The sequence below is a fragment of the Pan troglodytes genome, chromosome 2 (assembly GCF_028858775.2).
Source record: "Pan troglodytes isolate AG18354 chromosome 2, NHGRI_mPanTro3-v2.0_pri, whole genome shotgun sequence".
Classification (NCBI taxonomy): Eukaryota; Metazoa; Chordata; class Mammalia; order Primates; family Hominidae; genus Pan; species Pan troglodytes.
Genome location: NC_086015.1, coordinates 42,101,711 through 42,122,500, shown reverse-complemented (window position 1 = coordinate 42,122,500; position 20,790 = coordinate 42,101,711). Strand labels below are relative to the sequence as shown.

The 20,790-nt window shown below is 49.7% G+C and overlaps 1 protein-coding gene across 25 annotated transcripts in view; it reads right to left on the bottom strand.

Annotated features, from left to right (window-relative positions):
• DLEC1 (DLEC1 cilia and flagella associated protein) overlaps positions 1 to 20,790 on the bottom strand; it is an 82,497-nt gene that overhangs the window by 4,473 nt on the left and 57,234 nt on the right. For 6 of the 25 annotated variants that reach the window (XM_054681675.2, XM_054681679.2, XM_054681682.1 and 3 more), the window contains exons 17-33: positions 20,645 to 20,775; positions 20,380 to 20,538; positions 17,847 to 17,986; positions 10,497 to 10,650; positions 9,719 to 9,829; positions 8,658 to 8,788; positions 7,940 to 8,122; positions 6,476 to 6,546; positions 5,862 to 6,013; positions 3,763 to 3,881; positions 3,170 to 3,240; positions 1,568 to 1,773; positions 1,347 to 1,463; positions 1,136 to 1,261; positions 934 to 1,028; positions 625 to 709; positions 221 to 439 (exon numbers count right to left, since the gene is read on the bottom strand). In XM_054681675.2, coding sequence (XP_054537650.1) covers positions 221 to 439; positions 625 to 709; positions 934 to 1,028; positions 1,136 to 1,261; positions 1,347 to 1,463; positions 1,568 to 1,773; positions 3,170 to 3,240; positions 3,763 to 3,881; positions 5,862 to 6,013; positions 6,476 to 6,546; positions 7,940 to 8,122; positions 8,658 to 8,788; positions 9,719 to 9,829; positions 10,497 to 10,650; positions 17,847 to 17,986; positions 20,380 to 20,538; positions 20,645 to 20,775 — 2,270 coding nt within the window. Of the gene's footprint in view, positions 440 to 624; positions 710 to 933; positions 1,032 to 1,135; positions 1,262 to 1,346; positions 1,464 to 1,567; positions 1,774 to 3,169; positions 3,241 to 3,762; positions 3,882 to 5,861; positions 6,014 to 6,475; positions 6,547 to 7,939; positions 8,132 to 8,657; positions 8,789 to 9,718; positions 9,830 to 10,496; positions 10,651 to 17,846; positions 17,987 to 19,772; positions 19,833 to 20,379; positions 20,539 to 20,644; positions 20,776 to 20,790 lie in introns of all 25 variants that reach the window. The other 19 variants (XM_054681671.2, XM_054681673.2, XM_016940705.4 and 16 more) reach the window with 8 other exon arrangements.

Sequence of the window (20,790 nt, the reverse complement as noted above, 5' to 3'; positions counted from 1 at the left end):
ACGTCTGGTGTGGCCATGCCCATGTCAGCCACTTGTGCAGAGGTGCTGAATGTGGTGTTTCTGGTGGGAGTGCACCCCCGAGTGTTCATGCAGGGTATGGCAGGGTCAGGCATGCAGTTTGCGTCTGGGTACAAGCACATGAGGGTGGCGTGCAGGGGTGCTGTCTGTACACATGCGAGGGTGTGCCATCGCTGCAAGGGCTGCAGACTCCCCCACTGACCAGCATGTTCTCCTGTGCTCGGAGCACCAGCTGCTTGTCCGCCGAGGCTGTCTCCTCCTCACACTCCTGCTTCTGGCCAGGGCCAGGAGCTCTGTGGTCCCGGCTCACCCCATCTTGAGAAACAGAGAAGGGCCTGGAGACCATAAGCCGGAAGTAGTGTGGGATCTCTGTAGTGTTGGTCAGCTTCAGGTGGTGGGTGGTCACCAGCTCACTCAGCACCTGGGCAGCCACAGAGGTAGGAGGCAGGGAATGCATCTTGTCTCTCTCTTCAACCCCATGGCTCTAGGGTAGGGCTGGGGGAGGGGATTTGGACTCAGACTATAAGGCCTGAGTCCCAGAAGGGCACACAGAGACATCTGAGGTCCAGGTAAGCTGGCAGGGCCAGAGGGTGGCAGCACACTCACCCCAGAGCAGGGCTGCTCGGGAATGAGGTCACTGGCCTGGCACTGGAATTCCATACTGCCGCCGTAGTCCAGCTCCACACTTAGCCTGCCCAGCAATAGGCATTGTTGGGGCAAGCCGGGCGCCTGGGGCCTCCTGGCTGCCCCCACTCTGCTCATCCAGCCTCGGGCCAGCCTTTCCCTGGCCTCCTCTGCTGACTTCTCCACCCATGCCTGTCCTTTTGCTCTGAGAACCCTGCCTGGCTCCACCAGTGCCTGCTGAGGGTGCACCCCATGGGGATGAAAGGAGATGGGGCACCCCAGCTGACTCACTGTGCAGGCCTCACGTAGCTATGCAGGTCCAGTTTCAGGGGTCCCACCGCAAAGTCCTGCAGGCGATGCCTCTTCCCTGGAATCTCCCTTTCCACCTACTGAGCCCAAGTCTGATCATAGCAGATCCCTGGGCTGAGTAGGCAGCATGCTACCCAGGAGGGAGCAGTGGCTGCGGCCCCCACCCCAGGCTGGAAGAGCTCACCTTGCTGTCCAAGCTCATGAAACCCAGGGCGTAGCCAGTACACTCCACCTTGTGCAGGATCTCAGGGCTGAGCACCATAGGGGTGAAGGAGATGTAGATGGTGCTGCTGCCCCCAGCAGGGACCACCTGGCATAGACACAGCAGCCTTAGCACTGTCCCATGCCCACTGGCCGGCCAATGCAGACAGCTCCCAGCCCATACCCCAACTCACCACCTGCTTGGGGCTGATACAGTACAGGTGGCCGGAGGGCACCCCCTCATGTGCCTGCAGGATGACTGAGATGAGCTTCTGTGCCACCCTATTGCTGGCACTGGAGCTGCCCTCAACCTGTCACCAAGGAATCACTGAGGTTCACGCAGTCACTGAGGTTCAACTAGCCTACTGGCCACACCTCAGTGGCCAGCCTGCCCCGCCCCTCCACCCCTGCTCACTGATGAGTCAGTTTCATGGCTGAATTCCGATGAACTGGAGGGGCTTGGGGACCAGAGGAGGCAGCCACCCTCAGGGGTATCAGGGCACACAAGCTCATTCCCGGCTTGGTCCCGCAGCGGGAAAGGTGGTCCGTAAAACACCAGCAGCTCCACCAGCCGGTCTTCCTTGTCTTCTGGAACATAGGTCTCCCAATCCAGGCGGATGTCTGGGGCAGATGTGGGGGGCAGGGTGAGGAATAAGGGAGGAGCAGACAACCCCCCCGGGCCCCCTCCTCCTCATACCCCCAGACAGAGATGACCCGTTCTCCCATACCCAGGTGGAGGGGGTACCTCTCTGCCTCTCTAATGCCACTTCCAGGCAATTCTCATTTAAAATTTTAAAAAGGCTTTACAGGCTTATGCCGTTTGGCTCTATCACCTGAAGTCCTCATGGTCACAAGACCAGGTCTCCATGTCCAGATGCCTGAACGCAGGTGCTCTGCTCTCTCCCACAGCTGCTTCTCCTTCCGGCCTGTTTGTGGGCAGGCTGGGCTCTCTAACCCCCACATGCCCTTCCTTTTCCCCATCTATCCATCAGCCTATGTCAGCTTTCACATCCTTCCCCAGGCAGACTAGTCTTTGGGGGCTGCCATGTCCACCTCTGTCTTGCCAGCATCCTCATATCTCCCTTTGCACCCACCTGGCAACACCTAACCCTGAAAGAACTGAACTGTGCCGTCCCTCTGAGTACCACTGGGGGAAGTCGCCCAGCTGAACAGATTGCCACCCCCATCAATCTGTCCCCAACCTAAGCTGGGGCTCCCCATCGCTCTCTCTCCAGCCTGCACCATGACAATGTCAAGCTGTCCCTGCCCTCCTCTGACACCTCCATCTGCCTTCCCACACCCAGCCGGTAGCCCCACCTCATCTCCCAGAAGCCCCCAAACTGAGAAGTCCCCAAAGTCCTGTCCCAAACCTAGACATCTGCCTGCATTGAACCCATCTTCCCCTCCCCTCCTGCCTTCAGTCCTGCTCACAGCTCTCCTCGGGCCAGCATGGCCAGGGCCCCCTCTTCAGTGTCACCAGCTTCCTCTCCTAACCTTTCCTCAGGCCCAGAGCACTCTTTGCCCCCACATGCTCCCCTGGCCCACATCGGCTTACCCTTCCTCTCAGACTCAGCCTACACCCTGCCTCCCCTCCACAGGTGAGCCTGGCCCCTCAACACGTTCCCCCAGCACTCCCGCCTTCCCTTCAGTTGTATGCCACACACTCCACACACTGCAGCCCACAGTCACATCTGTCCCACCCATCAGGAGGGAAGCCCCTCAGCAGAAACCCTGCTGTCCTGTCCCCGCTGTATCCCCAGCAGCTCTCAGGCAGGTCAGGTCCTGCCGGCTGGAGGAATGAGAAAGGGATCCCCTCTTATTGTCTGTTCCTCCACACAGCAACCCTGATGAGAGCAGGGCATCCGTGGGCCCATCCACACTTCCGTAACCACAGGCCCCCGGACACCTGGGTCCCATTCATGGGCCATCGGCTTCCCTCCCACCTTCCCTCCCAGCCTGGCCCACCACAAGGCACAGCCTGTGGCAAGAACACTGACTTCTCTCATGCATGTCTTACCACAGGGGCTGGAGTTATTCAGGCGAAGGGTTCGGGTAACTGTGTCTCCTCCGGAGACCTGGGTGCCGAACCTGGAGGGGGACAGACTGGACTCAGTACAGCCACAGCCAGCGTACACCTTGCAGGTAGGGAGGAGGGCTGGGACTGGGGGCTCAGGCAGGGGGAAATACCACAGTGGTCTGGCCTCACTCAAGAATTAATGAGACTCGGGGCTGGCACCTTCCCCAGGCGGCATAAGGTGAGCTGGGCTCTGGGGCTGCCCTGTGCCCTGGCAACCCACCCACCTGCCCTGAGCAGACTATGCTGATTCCAGTTCAACTGTGCCAGGGGCCCCAGGGCTGGTGCTGACCTCGGACCACACTGACTACTCGCCACTTCTGCCCCACAAAATCCCTCAGAGATGTCCAGGTGGTGGCCACGTCCCCTGAGGCCACCTTCCCCCAGGGAAATCCTGGCCTGGAACCTTCTTGTAGGTGGCACCAGTGGCCCTAGGCCAGCTGGAGAATAACAAGCCAACGTGGGCAGCCCAGCCCGGAGGCTGGAGGGTTTCAGGGGCTACCAGGGAGCAGAGGCTCAGGCTGAGCATGGAGCACCTGATGGCTGGTTCCTTCTGGGCCTGGTCAGTAGTGTAGGAGGTGGTCCTCAGGGAGCTGATGGGGCAGCCCACTGCTGCCATGTGCACTGGGATGACTTCCGGCAGCAGGTCTCCCACCTGCAAACACACCCCAGCCCTTTGTCACTCCTGTCACCGGTTGCCACTACATCCCCTCTGGGCAGGGCCTCCACTTGTCCAGCCAGCCCACTTGTCCAGGGGCCCCACAGTTTGGTCCCAGCCTCACTGTGTACCACTCTGTCTTCTCTCCCAGTTCCCGCCATCTCCACTCTCCCTCCCAGCCAGGCAGCCTGCACAAAGCTCCCAGTCTGAGGACTTTTTTTTTTTTTTTTTTTTTTAGTAGACACGGGGTCTTACTATGTTGCTTAGGCTGGTCTCAAACTACTGGCCTCAAGCAATCTTCCTGCCTCAGCCTCCTAAAGTGTTGGATCTACAAGTGTGAGCCACTGCACCTGGCAAGCCTGAGGCTCTTCGGCCTCTGGTAGTCCCTTTGATCAAATTTCTGTCTTTTAAATGAAAAGAACTTTATTACTTTTCTCTGCTAATCAAAAGTAATCTTATTTTTAGAAAATATAAGAGTGTGATAATCACCTCCGATCCTACCTCTGCGGCATGACTTACTGTTAGCATTTCAGTGTACAAGTGTCTACACTTCTTTCGTGAAGACCCAGATATAAATGGGGAGCATGCTGCACATGCCTTTAATAATTTTTTCTTTTAACAATATAGGATTATTATTATTATTATTATTGTTGAGACAGAGTCTTGCTCCATCGCTCGGGCGGGAGTGCAGTGGCATGATCTTGGCTGACTGCAACCTCTAACTCCTGGGCACAAGTGATCCTCCCACCTCAGCCTCCTGAATAGCTGGGACCAGAGACATATGCCATCACGCCCAGCTAATTTTTGTATTTTTTGTAGAGAAGGGGTTTTGCCATGTTGCCCAGGCTGCTCTCAAACTCCTGAGCTCAAGACATCCACCCACCTCAGCCTCCCAAAGTGCTGGGATTACAGGCATGAACCACTGCACCCAGCGAACAATATAGGATTAATTTTTACTAATAAAGAGTTTACAGCATCATATAACAGGCTGTGCAGAATTCCCTTAGGGATGTGGCCCAATGTCTGTATCCACTCCTCTACTGACAGACGTGGAGAAGGGGGCTCAAAGCACCCTTTCCCCTGTATCTTCACCAACAACTTTTAAACCTTGCTAATGTGTCAAAACCAGTATTTTGTGGCTCTTTTATTTTGCATTTCTTTAATTATCAGTGGTGGTGACAGATTTTAATATGTTTATTGGCCGTCTGTATTTGTCTTTCTTGGAGTTGTTTATTCAAACCTTGCCCACTTGGGATACTTTTCCCCAGCTTCCTGTTACTTAAGATCCCTTTTTATATTAACATGATCAATTCTTTGTCATACAGAACACACACAATTTAAAGCAAATATCTACTACAATTAATCTGTTCAGTTTACTAAATAGTTCATGAAAATCTTCTATTTAACAACTTAACGGTAGGATAACGTATGCAGGTTTCATCCCTCCAGACTAAACTCGGGGTGCCTTGCTGGTTACCTTATTCATCCCTGTATCCTCCACACTACAGCGGCCCACACAGGAACCCACACACAGTAGATACTCCATTTATGCTGAGTGCTGGAGCAATTAAATGGACCCCTGGGTGAGCCCCACCGAGGGCGGGGCAAGGACGTGGCTCTGGGAGGCTGCTACTGTCCCTCCACTCCACACTCCCTACTCCAGGTCTTGGGTCCTGGCCCAAGCAGCAGCCTACTGTCTCCTCTTCCCTCCTCGATATGGCCCCAGCCCTGCATCTCCTGGGAAAAGGTGTGGAAAGTTCTACTGCTTATGAGGACCCCTCCTGCCTGAAATGCCTCAGCCAGAACCCCAGAGGCTGCCTCAGACACGAATGCCCATCCCAAGCTCGGTGGGCATCGCGTTTCAACCTGGTGAGGTTTGAGAGTCTGAGGGCCAGGTGTTGGAGGGGAGAGAGGCTGAAGGCGAGGGCTGGGCAGACTCTCCACCCCCCAGGCCACTGGCCTCTTGTGTGCCCTTACCGTGCAGATGAGGTTGTCCCAGTACTCGCCCCACATGTTGGCACAGCCTGTGATGTCAATGCACAGCTGCTGGTAGGGCCCCAGCATGCCCTGGGAAAAGTGAGGGAAGAAAGCAGCTCCTTTCCCGTGGGATAGCATGCTCTCCATAAAATCTGGGAAAGAACCGCAACTGTGGGGGATTCACGGGCCTGGGGTTGGGAGTGAGGTCCAAACCCTCGGGTGTGAGCAAAGCACTGTCCCCGATAAGCCACCCTCCAGCCTCTCCTTGGTCAGGCTACATGTGCCCTCCTCCTGGGAGCCTGGAATCCAGAGGCAAGCTACTCAGGGTCCTGCGTGGTCAGCCTCTCTACTCCCTGGGAGGCTGGGTCCCCATGGGAGCCCTCCCTCATGAGCCACTCCCATCCCAAATGGAGTCCAGGCCCTGTGCATGAGCCTGTGCCCTAGAAGGGAAGTGGCCTCAACAGGAAGAGGCATTGTCAGGTGGAGCGCCTTGGCCATCTGAGAGCAGTCTCTGGTCCTGGTCCCGCTCCCCGGCAGCTGCCAGCCCACATCCACAGAAGGCCGTGGCTCTGGCCGTGGCCTGGGCCCCGAAGCCCCACCCTGGTGGCGCTTACCCAGCTGCTCTCGCTTGGCCAGGTGCTCTTGCATCCGCACTGTCTTTAGCAGGACAGGAGGCATGTCGGGACTTTACAAGTGGAGACACAGAAATAGTATCAAGTCAGACAAGCCTGTCCCAAGACCCAAGCCAGGTTCTAGAGCAACCAGCATTCTACCAGGTGCCCAGCAGAGGAAGGTGGCCCTGCCTGCTCTTCCCAGGGGAGAGCTGGTCAGTTCTTTCCTTACCTCCTTCTCTGGTCTTTGCTCCCACTGTACCCCTACCATTCAAACATCCCCAGCTGTGGGCCACCCACCGGCTGCAGGGATTACCTCCCCAGAAACCCAGGCGGGCTCTGAAGCAGGACTCCCTGCCCACAGGCTCTGTGCCATGGTTACTCCTGGACACAAACCCAGCCCAGACTCCCCATCTCTAGCCCAGAATTCTGCAACAGGCCCATTTCCAGTTTTTCCTGCTGACATCTGTCCAGCATTGGGTACACACTAGCTTTCCACAATAGAAAGTTAATGCCTTATAAACTGTTCATGGGTCGCCTTCCACCCATAGCCGTGGTTTCTAAGTTGGGCCCTCTTGCTTCACTAGATTAGGTGGTGAGGTGTCCACACAGTGGAGATTCCAGAAAAAAAAGTCCTAAATTATAATGTTTGATTTCAAGTTAGAGATTTGCAAAATTCCTGAATATTTAACAATCAGTTCTCCTGAACCAGTGCTAGCTGGTTCTGGCACACCTATGTGTATGTGTGTATGTGGGTGTGTGTGTATATGAGCATGTATGTATGTGCATATGTATGTATATGTATATATGTGTGTGCATGTGTGTATATGTGTATACATGTGTATGTGTGTATATTTGTGTCTATGCATGTGTATGTATATGTGTATATGCATGTATGTGTGTATGCATGTGTATATGTATGTGTGTATGCATGTGTGTGTATATGTACGTGTGTCTCTGTGTGTGTGTGTCTGTGTATGTGTAAGCAGCACTCTAGGTCTTGCCTCTGTCCTTACACATAGTAGCTTTGCTGATCACTGTCTGATCTATGGGGCACCCCATCTCACTCTCCACATGTCAGCCCAGGCACGCTATCAGTGGTCCCTGAAGACTCCCTGCTCCTGAACTATTCCTCCCACCCTTTGGCCTGCACAGTTCCTTCTGTCTACAGTAACCTCTCCCTCACTACACGCCCATTTGCCTGGTCCATCAGAAGCCTCCACTCCAGCAGGCCAGGCTGAGGAGAAGGGGCCGCAATCCCAGCCTCTCCCACACGCCCACTCAGGGCCCGGGAGGTGGACAGCAGGAGCCATTTCCTCTCTGCCCGTCCCCATGTCTACCTGTAAAAACACACACTCCCATCTCTCACACCGACCAGCCACTGGCCACCTAAGCCACACAGAGGCTCAACAGGGTACACCCCATCCAGCTTCATCTGCCCTGGGAAGTGAAAGAAGCAAGACTTACAGGCTGGTCTTTTTGCTCAGGCTGTTTTGGGGGCTCCCGAAGTACTCAAACTTGAGGGAGAAAGGGGTCCGTATTGGGGAGCGATTGGTGAGAATGAGCTGGCGAGTCACACGGGTCCTCAGTGGCACCGCTGAGCCAAAGTCCAGGCGGAGCTCCTTTGGGTGGCCTGGCCACTGCTCTGTGCTGAAAACACTGTCCTGTGCCCATTGGTACTATGTAACACACCACCCTTGGCCCTGCCCAGAGAGCCATCTTGGGTGGGCATGCAGAAGCTGCCCAGACACCAGGCTTCATCCTCAGACTCCTGTTTCATTGAGCTGCCAACCACAGCCCCACCTTTCCTGCCCACCCACGATGCTGAGAGAGGCCTCAAACTCTGCACAAACCGTCCCTGGCCAGCGGCATGCTGGCATGGCTCCCAGTTGCTGGGCCTCATGTGGGCAAGCCCAGGGTACTACAGCCCTGTCCCCTGCCATCTCCTGCCTGCCGGGGCACCACGCCTCCAAGTGTGTGTGGGGAGACCACACAGAGGGCAGGGACGGGGTAAAGGGAGCTGTCCCCACAGGAGTGGTGAGTGGCCGCAATAACACTGTGGCATTTTCCTGGCTGCAGGAATCAGATGGGCGCAGACTGATACCACAGTGCCGTGCTGGTCCTGGGCGCGGCTGCCTCATTCCTCAGTCCACTGCCACCCCCAGACCACCAACCCTGGGCTCACCTGCAATCAGAACTCTCCTCAGAGATGGTGATGGCCACTTGCAGTGCCTGCGGCTTCCCAGAAATGCCTAGAACCAGTGGCTTCTTCATGCCTGACACATGACAAGGGAGGGCCAGATGGGTCAGCTCTTCCTATAAGAAAGCCCATCCAGGGGTCAGACCAGGCCTGGGGCCTCTGAAGATGAGCCCAGATGGTCTTCCGCAGCACAGGGGATTGCTGTGGAGGGTTCAACACGAAGGCCTTGACCTCTGGCCAGGCTCAACTCCAGTCCCTCCAGTGAGCCCAGCCAGTCGACCCGCCCTCGGCCCCAGGAAGCCTGGCCCTTTCCTCAGGGCTTATGGCTGTCTTAGTCTGCCCCCAAATATCTGGGCATGCCCACGTGAAGGGAGACCCCTCAGAGAGGGCCTCTGGAGAAGCTGCGCACTTCCTCTGATGAAGCTGCTACCCTAGAAATCAAACCCTCCCTGAGCAAGATCTGTTCCACACCTGGGCCTGCCTGTCTGTCGTCCCAGAGCTCAGGCCGGCCATCCCCATATTTGCCAGGGGGAGCTGAGACCTGAGTCTGCAAGTCTCTGCAAGGAGGAAGTTTCTTTTTCCACAAGAACCACAAAGGGACAGCTAGGAACGGCCCTATGACTGAGCATATTCCACCCTGGTGGCCTCCAGCGGGAAACCTAGGTACCAGTTAGCCTCCCTGAGTAGTACCTGGCACAGTGCCTGCTGTGAGCAACAGCTCTGCTCTGGATCTCTGGGCAAATCAGAAAGCTGGGCCCACCTGCGGCCACAGAGAATGGCCTGGGGAGGGCAAAAACTCATGCCAAAGGCCAGGCATGGCCAGTGGGTCTCAGGGCACATCCAGGCCTACTCCAGGCTCTCTGACCATGTGTCCCTAGGGAGCAGACCCAGCAGGAATGGGGACCCCAGACCCAAATGCAAGAAATCTCTTCCCCACCCACAAGAACCAGCAATGTGGCCTAAGCTAGGGCCTCCCTGGTGGCACAGGTGCATATGGTTGGCAGGGTGCCTTCCCGGTCACTCAGGCCCTACATTGCCTTACTCACCTGGGTATGAGCAGTCAACTCCAACTTGAGCTGGCACTCCTCGCTTGGGCCCAGCAGGCCATGTTTGGGGGAGACTGTCACCATGCAGAAATCTGCTTGGTGCCCGAGGAGCTGGCAGACACATGAGTGAGCCTGTTGTCACTTACTGGGCTCCCAGAATGGACCAGTATCCAGAGAGTGCTCAGCACTACTGCATGCAATGCTGGAGACTGGCAGACTGGGGCCCACAGCAAAACCGACAGGGCTGGGTGCTCACTTCTGGGGATAAACCACGGGTCCCTTCTCCTCTCCTCCCCAACCCTGGATGGACTTTACCACTTGTTGGGAGGTTATCTGGACTAAAGAAACTGCCCTTGAAGGCCCCGAGGGATGGGGAGCAGAGGGCAGATGCTTCTGGTGCACATGGATGTGGCCTTATGGCCCACGACACTCAGAGCTCCCCAGTCAGCCACGGGCAGGAACAGCACCACAACTGGGCTCCAACAGCTACCTGGGCCAGTCATGGGCTATGTTGGCTGGGAGGCTCTAGCTATGTTCACCAGAAACTCCTTCTTGGTCAGGGAGCTGGAATTCCCTAGAGGCAGGGCAAGAAAAAGCTGGACCAGATATGCTGCTCCTTTGAGGAGCTTTCTTGTACACTATGAGCAAGGGACAGGCTGTGGGAGGGAGGCTGAGTATCTCTGTTCTGTGAGGATATTTGGGGGACAATGCCCCCCTCTACGTGGGCCTCTGTGGCTGAGGGCTGCAGACTGCTGCCTGATGCTGTGGGCTCACTCACCTTGCCCCAGTGGAACTGGGTAGGCAGGAGCGTGCCATTGATAAGTGTGATGGTTGTCTTCGCGGGCACACCCAGGTAGAGATTTCTAACCTCCACCTGGCTGCTCTGTAGGTACACATGGGGCTTCTGTACCTCAGCATACACAGGAAGGTAGCTGGAACACAAGGAAACAAAAGGCATACTGATCAGAAAAGAAGAAGTAAAGCTGTCTCTATTTCTAGATGACATGCAGTCTATGTAGAAAATCCCAAGGTATCTATATTTTTAGAAACTCTAGAATTAATGAGTGGGTTCAGCAAAGTTTCAGGATATAAGATCAATATACAAAAATGAATCACATTTTTATATACTAACAACAAACATGTGGAAATCGAAATTTAAAATATAGTACCATTTATAATTGCTCAAAAAGTAGAAATCTCGGGTGTAAGAGAAATTGTTGCAAGAACACTCTGGGCTTATTTCAAAGTGGCTTATTTCAAAGTGGCTTATTTCACTTTTCCTCTGGGCATATTTCAGAATGGTTACTTCCCCTCCCCATCCCACCCTGGCTAAACAAGAGAGAATTTTTTTTTCCAGTTTTCACCATGAGAACCTACAGAGCCCCCAGGATTTTTAAACTCTTAAGCTAGCCTACACTTAGCCACCAGGAATTTGTTGAAACTACCATTTAAGTGTTCTTCTGCTTCAGGTAAACTGATCTGTATTCTCAGTATTTGCCTATATCTCCAGCTTTTGGGGTGGCCACTTGTCCTGCAACCTCAACTCTCTGATAGATCTAAGAAAAATCATTGTTTCAGTTTGTTCAGTCTTTCCTTGTTGTGAGAGCAGGAGCTTGATGGGCAAGCTCTTTACATGTCTGAACGGCTGAAGGTATTTTGTAGGTATGATTAATGTTCATAATCAGTTAAGTTTAAGTAAAGGAGATTATCCTAGATAATCTAGATGGGCCTAATTCAATTAGTTGAAAGGTCTTTTTTTTTTTTTTTTTTTTTTTGAGATAGAGTCTCCCTCTGTCACCCAGGCTGGGGTGCAGTGGTGCGATCTTGGCTCACTGCAACCTCTGCCTCCCGGGTTCAAGAAATTCTACTGCCTCAGACTCCCGAGTAGCTGGGACTACAGGCATGTGCCACCATGCCAGGCAAGTTTTTGTATTTTTAGTAGAGATGAGGTTTCAGTGTATTGGCCAGGTTGGTCTCAAACTCCTGACCTCAGGTGATCCTCCCACCTTGGCCTCCCAAAGTGCTGGGATTACAAAGGTGAGCTACCATGCCTGGCCACTAAAAGGTCTTAAAAGCAGAAATGGGGTTACCCAGACAAAGAAATTCCATGTGTTTATAACAGCTTCATCTTGTCCCCAAAAATGCCAGCATGCCCTTCCTGAAAACCTGCCCTACAGATTTTAGGCTTGCCTAGCTAGTCCCTATAGTTGTGTAAGCTGATTCTTTGTAATAAATGTCTTAATAGGTTATTAAGAAATAAATATTAAGCCTTGACTGATATAACCATATCAAGGTAAATTCATATGTAAATACAAAAGACAGAATAAATGTATTTTTGCTTACTTTTCTATCTGATTTAAAGGGCAACTATATAAACCAATAACTGTAAAACTTTCTTGATAAACCTATAATGTTTAAATACGTAATTTGTATGACAATAATAGTACAAAGGAAGGGGAGAGAATAGAGCTGAGCTATATTACAGTAACATTTCAGACTATTGAAATTAAGTTGGTGTTAATCTAAACCAGACTGTTTTGAAATTAAGATATACTGTAAAGCCCTGGACAACCAGTAAGAAAATAACTTTTTAAAAAGTAAAAGAAACATGGAAATTAAAATGGCATACTAGAAACTACCTATCTAACAAAGAAGAAGGCAATAATGGAGGAATGCAGGAAACACAAGGAATGCAGGAAACACAAAATACATACAGAAAACAAATAGCAAAATGGGAGATGTAAGTTCTACTTTATCAGTATTTACATTAAATATAAAGGGATTAAACAATCCAATCAAAAGGCAGAGATTAGCAAAATGGATTTTTTAAAAATGATCCAAGTATATGCTGTTTACAAGAGACACTTTAGATTCAAAGACACAAATAGTTTCAAAGAAAAAGGATGGAAAAATATATATCATGCAAACAGTACCCAAAAGAGAGCTCCAGGAGATATATGAATGTTAGATAAAATAGGCTTTAAGACAAAAATGGTTATTAGAGACAAGGAAGGATATTTTATAATTATAAAAAGATCAATTAGAAAGATATAACAATTATAAACATGTATGTATCTAACAACAGCACCACAAAATACATGAAGCAAAAACTGACAGAACTGAAGGAGAGATCAGCAATTCAACAATAATGGTTGGAGACTTCAACAGCCCATTTTTAATAATGGAAAAACAACTAACCAGAAGATAAACATTGAAATAGAAGATTTAAACAGCACTATAAACCAAACAGAACTAACAGGCAACACTCTACACAATAACAGCAGAATACATTATTTTTCTCGAGTGCACAAGGAATATTCTCCAGAATAGCCCATAAAACAAGTCTGAATAAGTTTTAAAGGACTATAATTATATAAAGTGGGTTCTCCAACAACAATAGAATCAAATTAGAAATCAACAACAGAAAGAAATTTGTGAAACAAAATATGTGCAAATTAAATAACACATTCATAAACAAGTCAAATAAGAAACCACAAGAAAAATTAGAAAATACTTTTATATCAATGAAAATGAAAACATGATATATGAAAAGTTATAGGATGCAACTAAGGCAGTGGTTAGAGGAAAATTTATATTTGTAAATACAATTTTCTTTAAACAAACAAACAAAAAAGAAACATTGCAAATCAAAAACCTCAGCTTTTACCTTAAGAAACTAGAGAGAGAAGAGCAAACTAAACCCAAAGCAAGTGGAAGGACAGAAATAATAAAGACTAGAAAGCAGAGATAAATGAAATAGAAAATAGAAAAATATTACAGAAAATCAACAAAAGCAAAAGCTGGTTCTTTGAAAATATCAACAACATTGATAAACCTTTAGCTAGACTAGACTGACCAAGAAAAATTTGCTCAAGACTCAAATTAGAGAAATCAGGAATGAAAGTGGGGACATCACTACTGATCATACAGATATAAAAATAATTATCAGAGAATACCACTAACAACTATGTACCAACAAATTACATAACAGATAAAATGGACAAATTCCTAAATTCCTACAGTGATGCAAACTACCAAAACTGAGTAAAAAAAAAAAAAAAACTAACATCTTTTTTTTGGGGGGTGGGGTGGGGCATACAGAGTCTTGCTCTGTTGCCCAGGCTGGAGTGCAGTGGCACAATCTCGGCTCACTGCAGCATCTGCCTCCCAGGTTCAAGCTATTCTCATGCCTCAGCCTCCCGAGTGGCTGGGATTACAGGTGTGCACCACCACACCCAGCTAATTTTTGTATTTTTAGTAGAAATGGGGTTTCACCATGTTGGCTAGCCTGGTCTCCAACTCCTGACCTTAGGTGATCCGCCCACCTCAGCCTCCCAAAGTGCTGGGATTACAGGCATGAGCCACTGTGCCTGGCCAAGAAAAAAGTCTAAATTGACCTATATAAGAAATTCAGTTACAAACATATCTCATGTTATTATGCTCTGCTTTATTGCACTTCACAGATAGTGATTTTTACAAATCGAAGATTTGTGACAACACTGCATTGAGCAAGCCTATCAATGTCATTTTTCCAATTGCATGTCCTCATTTCATGTCTCTGTGTCATGTCTTGCAAACTTTTTTGTTATAGCTGTTATGGTAACCTGTGATTAGTGATCTTTGATGTTACTACTGTAATTGTTTTGGGGTGCCATAAACAGCAATCATATACGATAATGGGCTCAACTGGTAAATGCTGTGTGCGTTTTGACTGCTCTACTTACTGGTCATTCCCATCTCTCTCCCTCTCCTCAGGCCTCCCTATTTCTTGAGACACAACAATATTGAAATTAGACCAACTGATAACCCTACAATAGCCTCTAAGTCTTCAAGTGAAAAGAAGAGTCGTACGTATCTCACTTTAAATCAAAATGATTAAGCTAAAAAATGATTAAGCTTAGTGAGGAAGGCACATTCAAAGCTGACACAGGCAGAAAGCTAGCTTTGTGCCAAACAGACAAATTGTGAATGCAAAGAAATGTAATATCTAGCAAATGCCCTATTTGTGAAAATTTTGAAGTAAAAGATAATAAAGCAAATAAAATGTTACGCAAACAAGGAAAAGAAAATAGGAGAAAGAAATAATGTGATCAGGTTAACTGATAAAACAGAGGAGAACAAAACTGCTGCTTGAAATCCCTGCACAGGTTACGTGCAATGCAATACTTAATGATGGAATGAGGGCATCAAAGGGCAGGGGAGCTGAGCAAAGCACTGCTGAAGATCCATTGGCTTAGCCAGGTCAGGGCTCCAGCCCCAGAGCTCAGAGCAACACATGGAAGAGTGGGCTGCCCCAGGCACAGAAGTCAAATATCACATGATCTCACTCAAGTGGGTGCTAAAAACATGTACATATGGACATAGAGATTGGAATGATAGACAACAGAGACTCGGAAGGGTGAGGGCATAGGAGGGAAATGGGTGATGAGAAATTAGTTCATGAGTACAATGTATGCTATTTGGGTGATGGATACCCTAAAGCCCTGACTTGACCACTATATAATCTACGCACGTAACACAATTGCACATGTACCCCATAAATTTGTACAAATAATAAAAATTAAAATTGAAAATTAAGAAAAAGACTGGGCTGCCACAGTATTTGCCCCCACTGAAGACTGTGGGTATCATGCTGGAGAGAGGCCAGGGCAGAGCCTGCAGTAACACTGGACCTCTCAACTGTCATGAGGAAGAAACAACCAGAAAGATGCTATTCCTTCATTCTTATTTATGAATGAAGGCACGAATTGATTTGTGTAGCTGCCCAGTGTGGGTTTTCTCCACTGTTTGTTTAGGGCTGTTTCCCCCAAAGGTCCCTTTCTCTGATGGATTCAGGCTAGCTGTGTGCTCTGAGGGTGGTGACTCACATGTACTTCACCCCTTAGAATAGGGGTGCTCTCCACATCTACCCCCTTTTACTCAGAAGAAACTTACACCACCAGCTCCTTATGCAAATCAACTTCCTCCTCCATTCAAAAACAGGACTGGACAGGCAAAGATTACTAGAAGCAGAAGAAAACTCAAAAAGTAAAGAAGAACTCCAACATCTGGGAAAACAGAAATTCGTTTTCTTGGGGGAATCTGAGAGGCTGTTGCATTGATAAGACTATAACAGATTACTATAGAAAAGGAAAGACGCAGGAACAACAAAGCTTGAAATTTCAAAACATGATTGCCTCTTCTGGAGACAGATCCTCCCTGTCACCCAGCAGGGGAAAGGGCCGGTACATGACCCACACAAGAGCAAGAGCAATCAGGGCCTATCTCTGCAAAGAGCCAGATTCGCTCTCAGAGGTTGTTAAGGTGGGAGTGTGTGAGCCCGGAGCTCTAAGTGGCCCCTCCCCAAGGCAGAGTGCGAAGGGCCCTTGTCAATAGGGGAGAGAAGGGCCCACAAAAAAAGAGCAGCAGATGGGTTGGGGCTGGGATGGAGGTAGAGAAGGGGGAAAGAGGGTAGAGAAAGAGAGGAAGCAGAAGACCAGACAAAGGGAAAAGTGTTGGGCCCTTGGATTCAGCAAGGTGGGAATGCCCAGTTACATGAGCCAATGCTTCCTCTTTTTTGCCTAAGTTGGTAATGTCTGTGTTTCCATCACCTGCTACTGTAAACATTCTGATAATACAGGTCCTTTCAGGAGAAAGAAGAGAGACAGAAAAGGAAAGGAAATAAGCAAAGACTTAATAGAAAGCCCTTCCCCTGAGCTGCAGGCCGACTTAGCCTTCACATCTAATGCCCACAAATTGCCCTGAAGGACCAATGCAAAGACTCATACCTAGACCTGTATTTGTTATCACAGGAGGGGACATTTGAACAACTGTCAGATGGTCAAGTATACAAAGTCCAATAACATTTGTCATGGTGAGAGTGTGGGGTAATGGCTAGTCTCACACACTGTAGGCAGAAGTATAAAATGACACAGTCTTTTTGGAGCATAATTCAAGAGCATCCATAGAGATTTAAATGAGCATTTAAATGTTTTTACAATGAAACACCAAATATATGCAAAAATGAGTATAAAACATATATACAGTTTAAACATATATATAGTTTAACGAATAATAAAACAACATGTGGAGGTAGTTGTGTACTACCTCCACACAACTTTAGAAACAAAATATTATCACCAGCCAGCTTAAGAAAATGAATATATATATATATATTCATTCACTGCAACCTCTGCCTCCAGGATTCAAGTGATTCTTCTGCCTCAGCCTCCTAAGTAGCTGGGACTACAGGCGAGCACCACCACACCCGGCTAATTTTTGTATTTTTAGTAAAGACGGGGTTTCACCATATTGGCCAGGCTGATCTCGAACTCCTGACCTCATGATTTGCCTGCCTTGGCCTCCCAAAGTGCTGGGATTACAGGCGTGAGCCACCATGCCCAGCAGGAAAATGAATATTTTATTTGAAAATAATTTGGGAAGGAGTGGGGAGAAGGAGATAGGGGATATGGATGAAACAGTACTTGCAGTGAGTTGACAATTATTGAAGGGAGGAAAGAGTATGTGGGGGTTTATTATACTATTCTTTCTGTTTTTATATATGTGAGAAGTATTCCACTAGAAAGAGAAGGAGGGAAGTGGGGGAGTGGAGGGAGAATGAAGAAGAAAAAAAGGAATACTACTAATACCTTTGAAACCTCTAGCATGTTCCTCCCAGAATACAGTGGTATGTGCTCATTTAAATATGTCACACTTTTTAAATGTCCATTCTCCTGTTGACAGACAGTGGTTTTTTCTAGTTTTTCCTGTAGGAACAGTCCAGTCTGAGCATTCCAACATGAGCACACATCTCCCACTGTGCATGTATAAGGATTTCCCTGGGAGTATACTCAGAAGGGCAAACACTAGCTGATGCTAACGTAGTTTCGAAAGTAGTTATACTAATTTACATCTCTTTAATACACACACCCTAGAAAGATATATACATATTATCAGTGGATCATCCCTAGGGAATGGATTATGGGTCATTTTGAGTTTCTTTTCTGTAATTTACAAATTTTATAGAATACTAATTTTCTGGATTCAATAGTTTTAAATCCAGAACATCTCTAGATAAATATATAATATAGATAAATACATCACGAATATGCAGAGTTTGTTGTAGTGGCTCTTCCCACGGCACCCTTACCTCCAGGCCCCATTTTCCACCTCCAGCTCCAGGACGGTCTCCAGATGCTGGCAGTGCAGGGCCTCCAAGGTGATGTCCACCCTGCACTCCCCCAGAGAGTGAAGCTGGCCACTCGAAGGCTCAATGTCGAAGGGAGACACCTGCCCCGGAGAACACTCAGGAGGATGAGCACTGAGGACACTTGGAATTGCAGAGGAACTGGGGGCTGGCCATGCCTAACCAAAGTCACTCCTAAGCTGCCCCAGCTCTTCCAAGAGCCATCTGGGATCCAGAAACAGGCAAGCAGGTGGGGGACCACAGCCACAAGAGTCTCAGGATTAAGAGCATAGAAACTGAGTCTCCAAGTAAAGGAATACATAAGTCAGAGGGCCCCATGCCCTGGCCCAGATCTGACAGATAGAAGGTGGAGGGAGGTGCTCCAGGGAAAATGGGGAGAGCTGGGGAGCCAGAGGAGAGCTGGTGAGCCAAACTAGGGGGGTAGCCCTCTGAGCAGCTTCAACTGAGGAAAGCCACCAGGTCACTAGATTAGGGGAGGGGAGAGTCTGTTGTGGCCAGATTTCTCCTTTGCACCCACGTGGTCTTTCCCCCACCCCCTCCTTCTGTCCCCTACTGCAGGCTCAGCCTCATTTACCCGCCCCCACCCCCACCCTGCCCCCGGTCTGCTCCTCCTCCCATGCCAGGCGCACACACACAAAGGGAGAGGGGAAGGGAAAGAGCAGGAAGAAAAGTGTCCCCATCTGGGGAGGGCTCTTTACATTCCATTCTTCCTGCCCTGACTGAGAGAGGACACTTGTCCCTGTAAGGAGCCACTTTGCTTTATTTTGTCTTTGTTGCTCATGTGCATCTCCCTTGGAGCTCTGGAGCTCTGGGGGTGGCTGTAGTCTAGGGTTGGGTTTCAGCAGCTCTGTGTCCCCTAATCTGAGACCATCTAACAAACCCCAAATCCCAACATTATTTTTGAGAGCTCAAAAGAATAGAGTGCAGAGAACTGTAGAGAGGGAATTATCTTACAATACTATAACATTGGCAATTATTTCCATTATAAAACATAGTTATTCTTCACAGTGGGAGAACACCACAGACTGAAAACTAGACAAGAGGCATCAGATGTGATGCCGCTACCCATCAGCCGTATGACCCTGGGGAAGCCCTGCCCCTTCCAGTCTCTCCTCTATCAAATGAGGAGGCTGGCTGAGGTCTGTAAGCTTCTAACTGTGCTCTGGAAAATCCCAGGAAATCCCTAGAAGTGCAGGGGACTGGAATGTGGGGAGAAGCAGGATGGGGCAGAGGTGCCTAACAAGGGGGTCTCTGGGTGGCTGGAGCAGTCACAGTTTATTCTATGTTCTGGGCTTTTGCATAAAGTTTCATTTGAAGAAAGGGTTCTTGGCTAAACATAACATGGACACTAAAGATACTGATGCCACCCTGCCCCCAGCCCCATCCCAGCCCAAGCCCCAGCCTTAGTCTTTTGTGGTTTCAGGATCCATGGTGGGAGATCGATGAGCCCTGGGAGGGAAAGTATTGAACTCCAAGCCTGTGTAACAGGTACTTGGCAATGGCGTTGGCAATTTGATGCACACTGTCATAACTTCTAGGTTTCAGAGTGCCCAGCTATAGGCCATCAGGTAAAGGAGCGAGGCCTCCCTGGAATAGAAAGGAAAGCCCACTTTCCTGCAGAAAGGGAATGCACACTAGCAAAATAAGGTATATGCATGGCTTGGATTGTCTTCCCTGGGCTCCTTAATACAGAAGGAAAAGTGTGCGGTGTTCTGACTTGGAGGGCAAGTGGACAAGCAGGATGGGGACCTCGGTGGGAAGCAGCCAGAAGGAGAGTGTGGTCACCAGACATGGCCAGGGTCTCACATGTGCAGTCCACCAGGGAGCTGCAGCCATGCCGTGGTGAAGGGGCGGTGATGTATGACTCACTGCGGGCACTTTGCGAGTAGCTGGTGATTTGTGTGACTTTGTCTTGTTCCAGATCGCCCACTGCATTTAAATATGATTATGATAATACTTAGCTGCTTTTTTTCCTACTTTTATAGTGAAAAGTGCTATTTGAGTCGAAATAAATCTTGAATTTTCTTTTTGGAGCCTTGGGTTTGGGCTGCCAGCCTGTGACCAGATGCCATCTGGTAGCAGATCCCTGGGAGGATCCGAACCTTCCAGAGAGTGGGGAGGAGGTGGGAATGCGGCTGGAGCAGCAGCAGCCTTGGAGGCTTCCTGCCCAACCTAGCTGCCCATCTCTTCCTGCCTCAGACGGCTCTGAGGGAGAAACCCACGCCCTATTTCTAAATCCGATGGTAGTGAAAGGCACAGGAAATGCTGATGGGGGATTACATTTGGCTGTAGAGAGGAGCTGAGCTGCCTCAGCGATGGGGAGAACAGGAGGCACCGCCAGGCCGAAGTCACCAGGCAGGCTTTTCCTCCACCAGCCTCGAAGCTCTGATCTAAACACACCAGGGCAAGTTTCACCAGGGCAAGCTAAACGGGTTCATTGTGGGGGCACCAGAGGAACCAGCAGTGCCTGACTTACATCCTCAGGCCTTTCCTGGAGGCAGACTGGGCTCTCCTTCATGCGCCATGTGGCTGGGAGCTGGCTGACGTTCCGGATCTGGATGGAGTTTGTGGCTTTCTGCCCCAGGCGGAGCAGACCAAACTGAAGGGCTGAGACGTTGATGATGAGGGCAGGCCCCTGAGACACCCAGAGGGCCTGTCACTGGGCCACCTGGGGATGGCTCAGTGTCCCAGCCCTGCCACCTCTCTGGGCCCACCCCACTGCCCAGCTCCACCTGCAGCACCTTAAAGACAGCCTCAATGTGTAACACCACTGGCGAGGGTGAGTCTTCGATTTCACACAGCAGGTCCTGGCTTGTGGGGCCAGGGACACCCCCAGTAAAGTTCAACTCAAAATCCCCGACCTCACTGGGCTCTGAGAAGAGAGGGA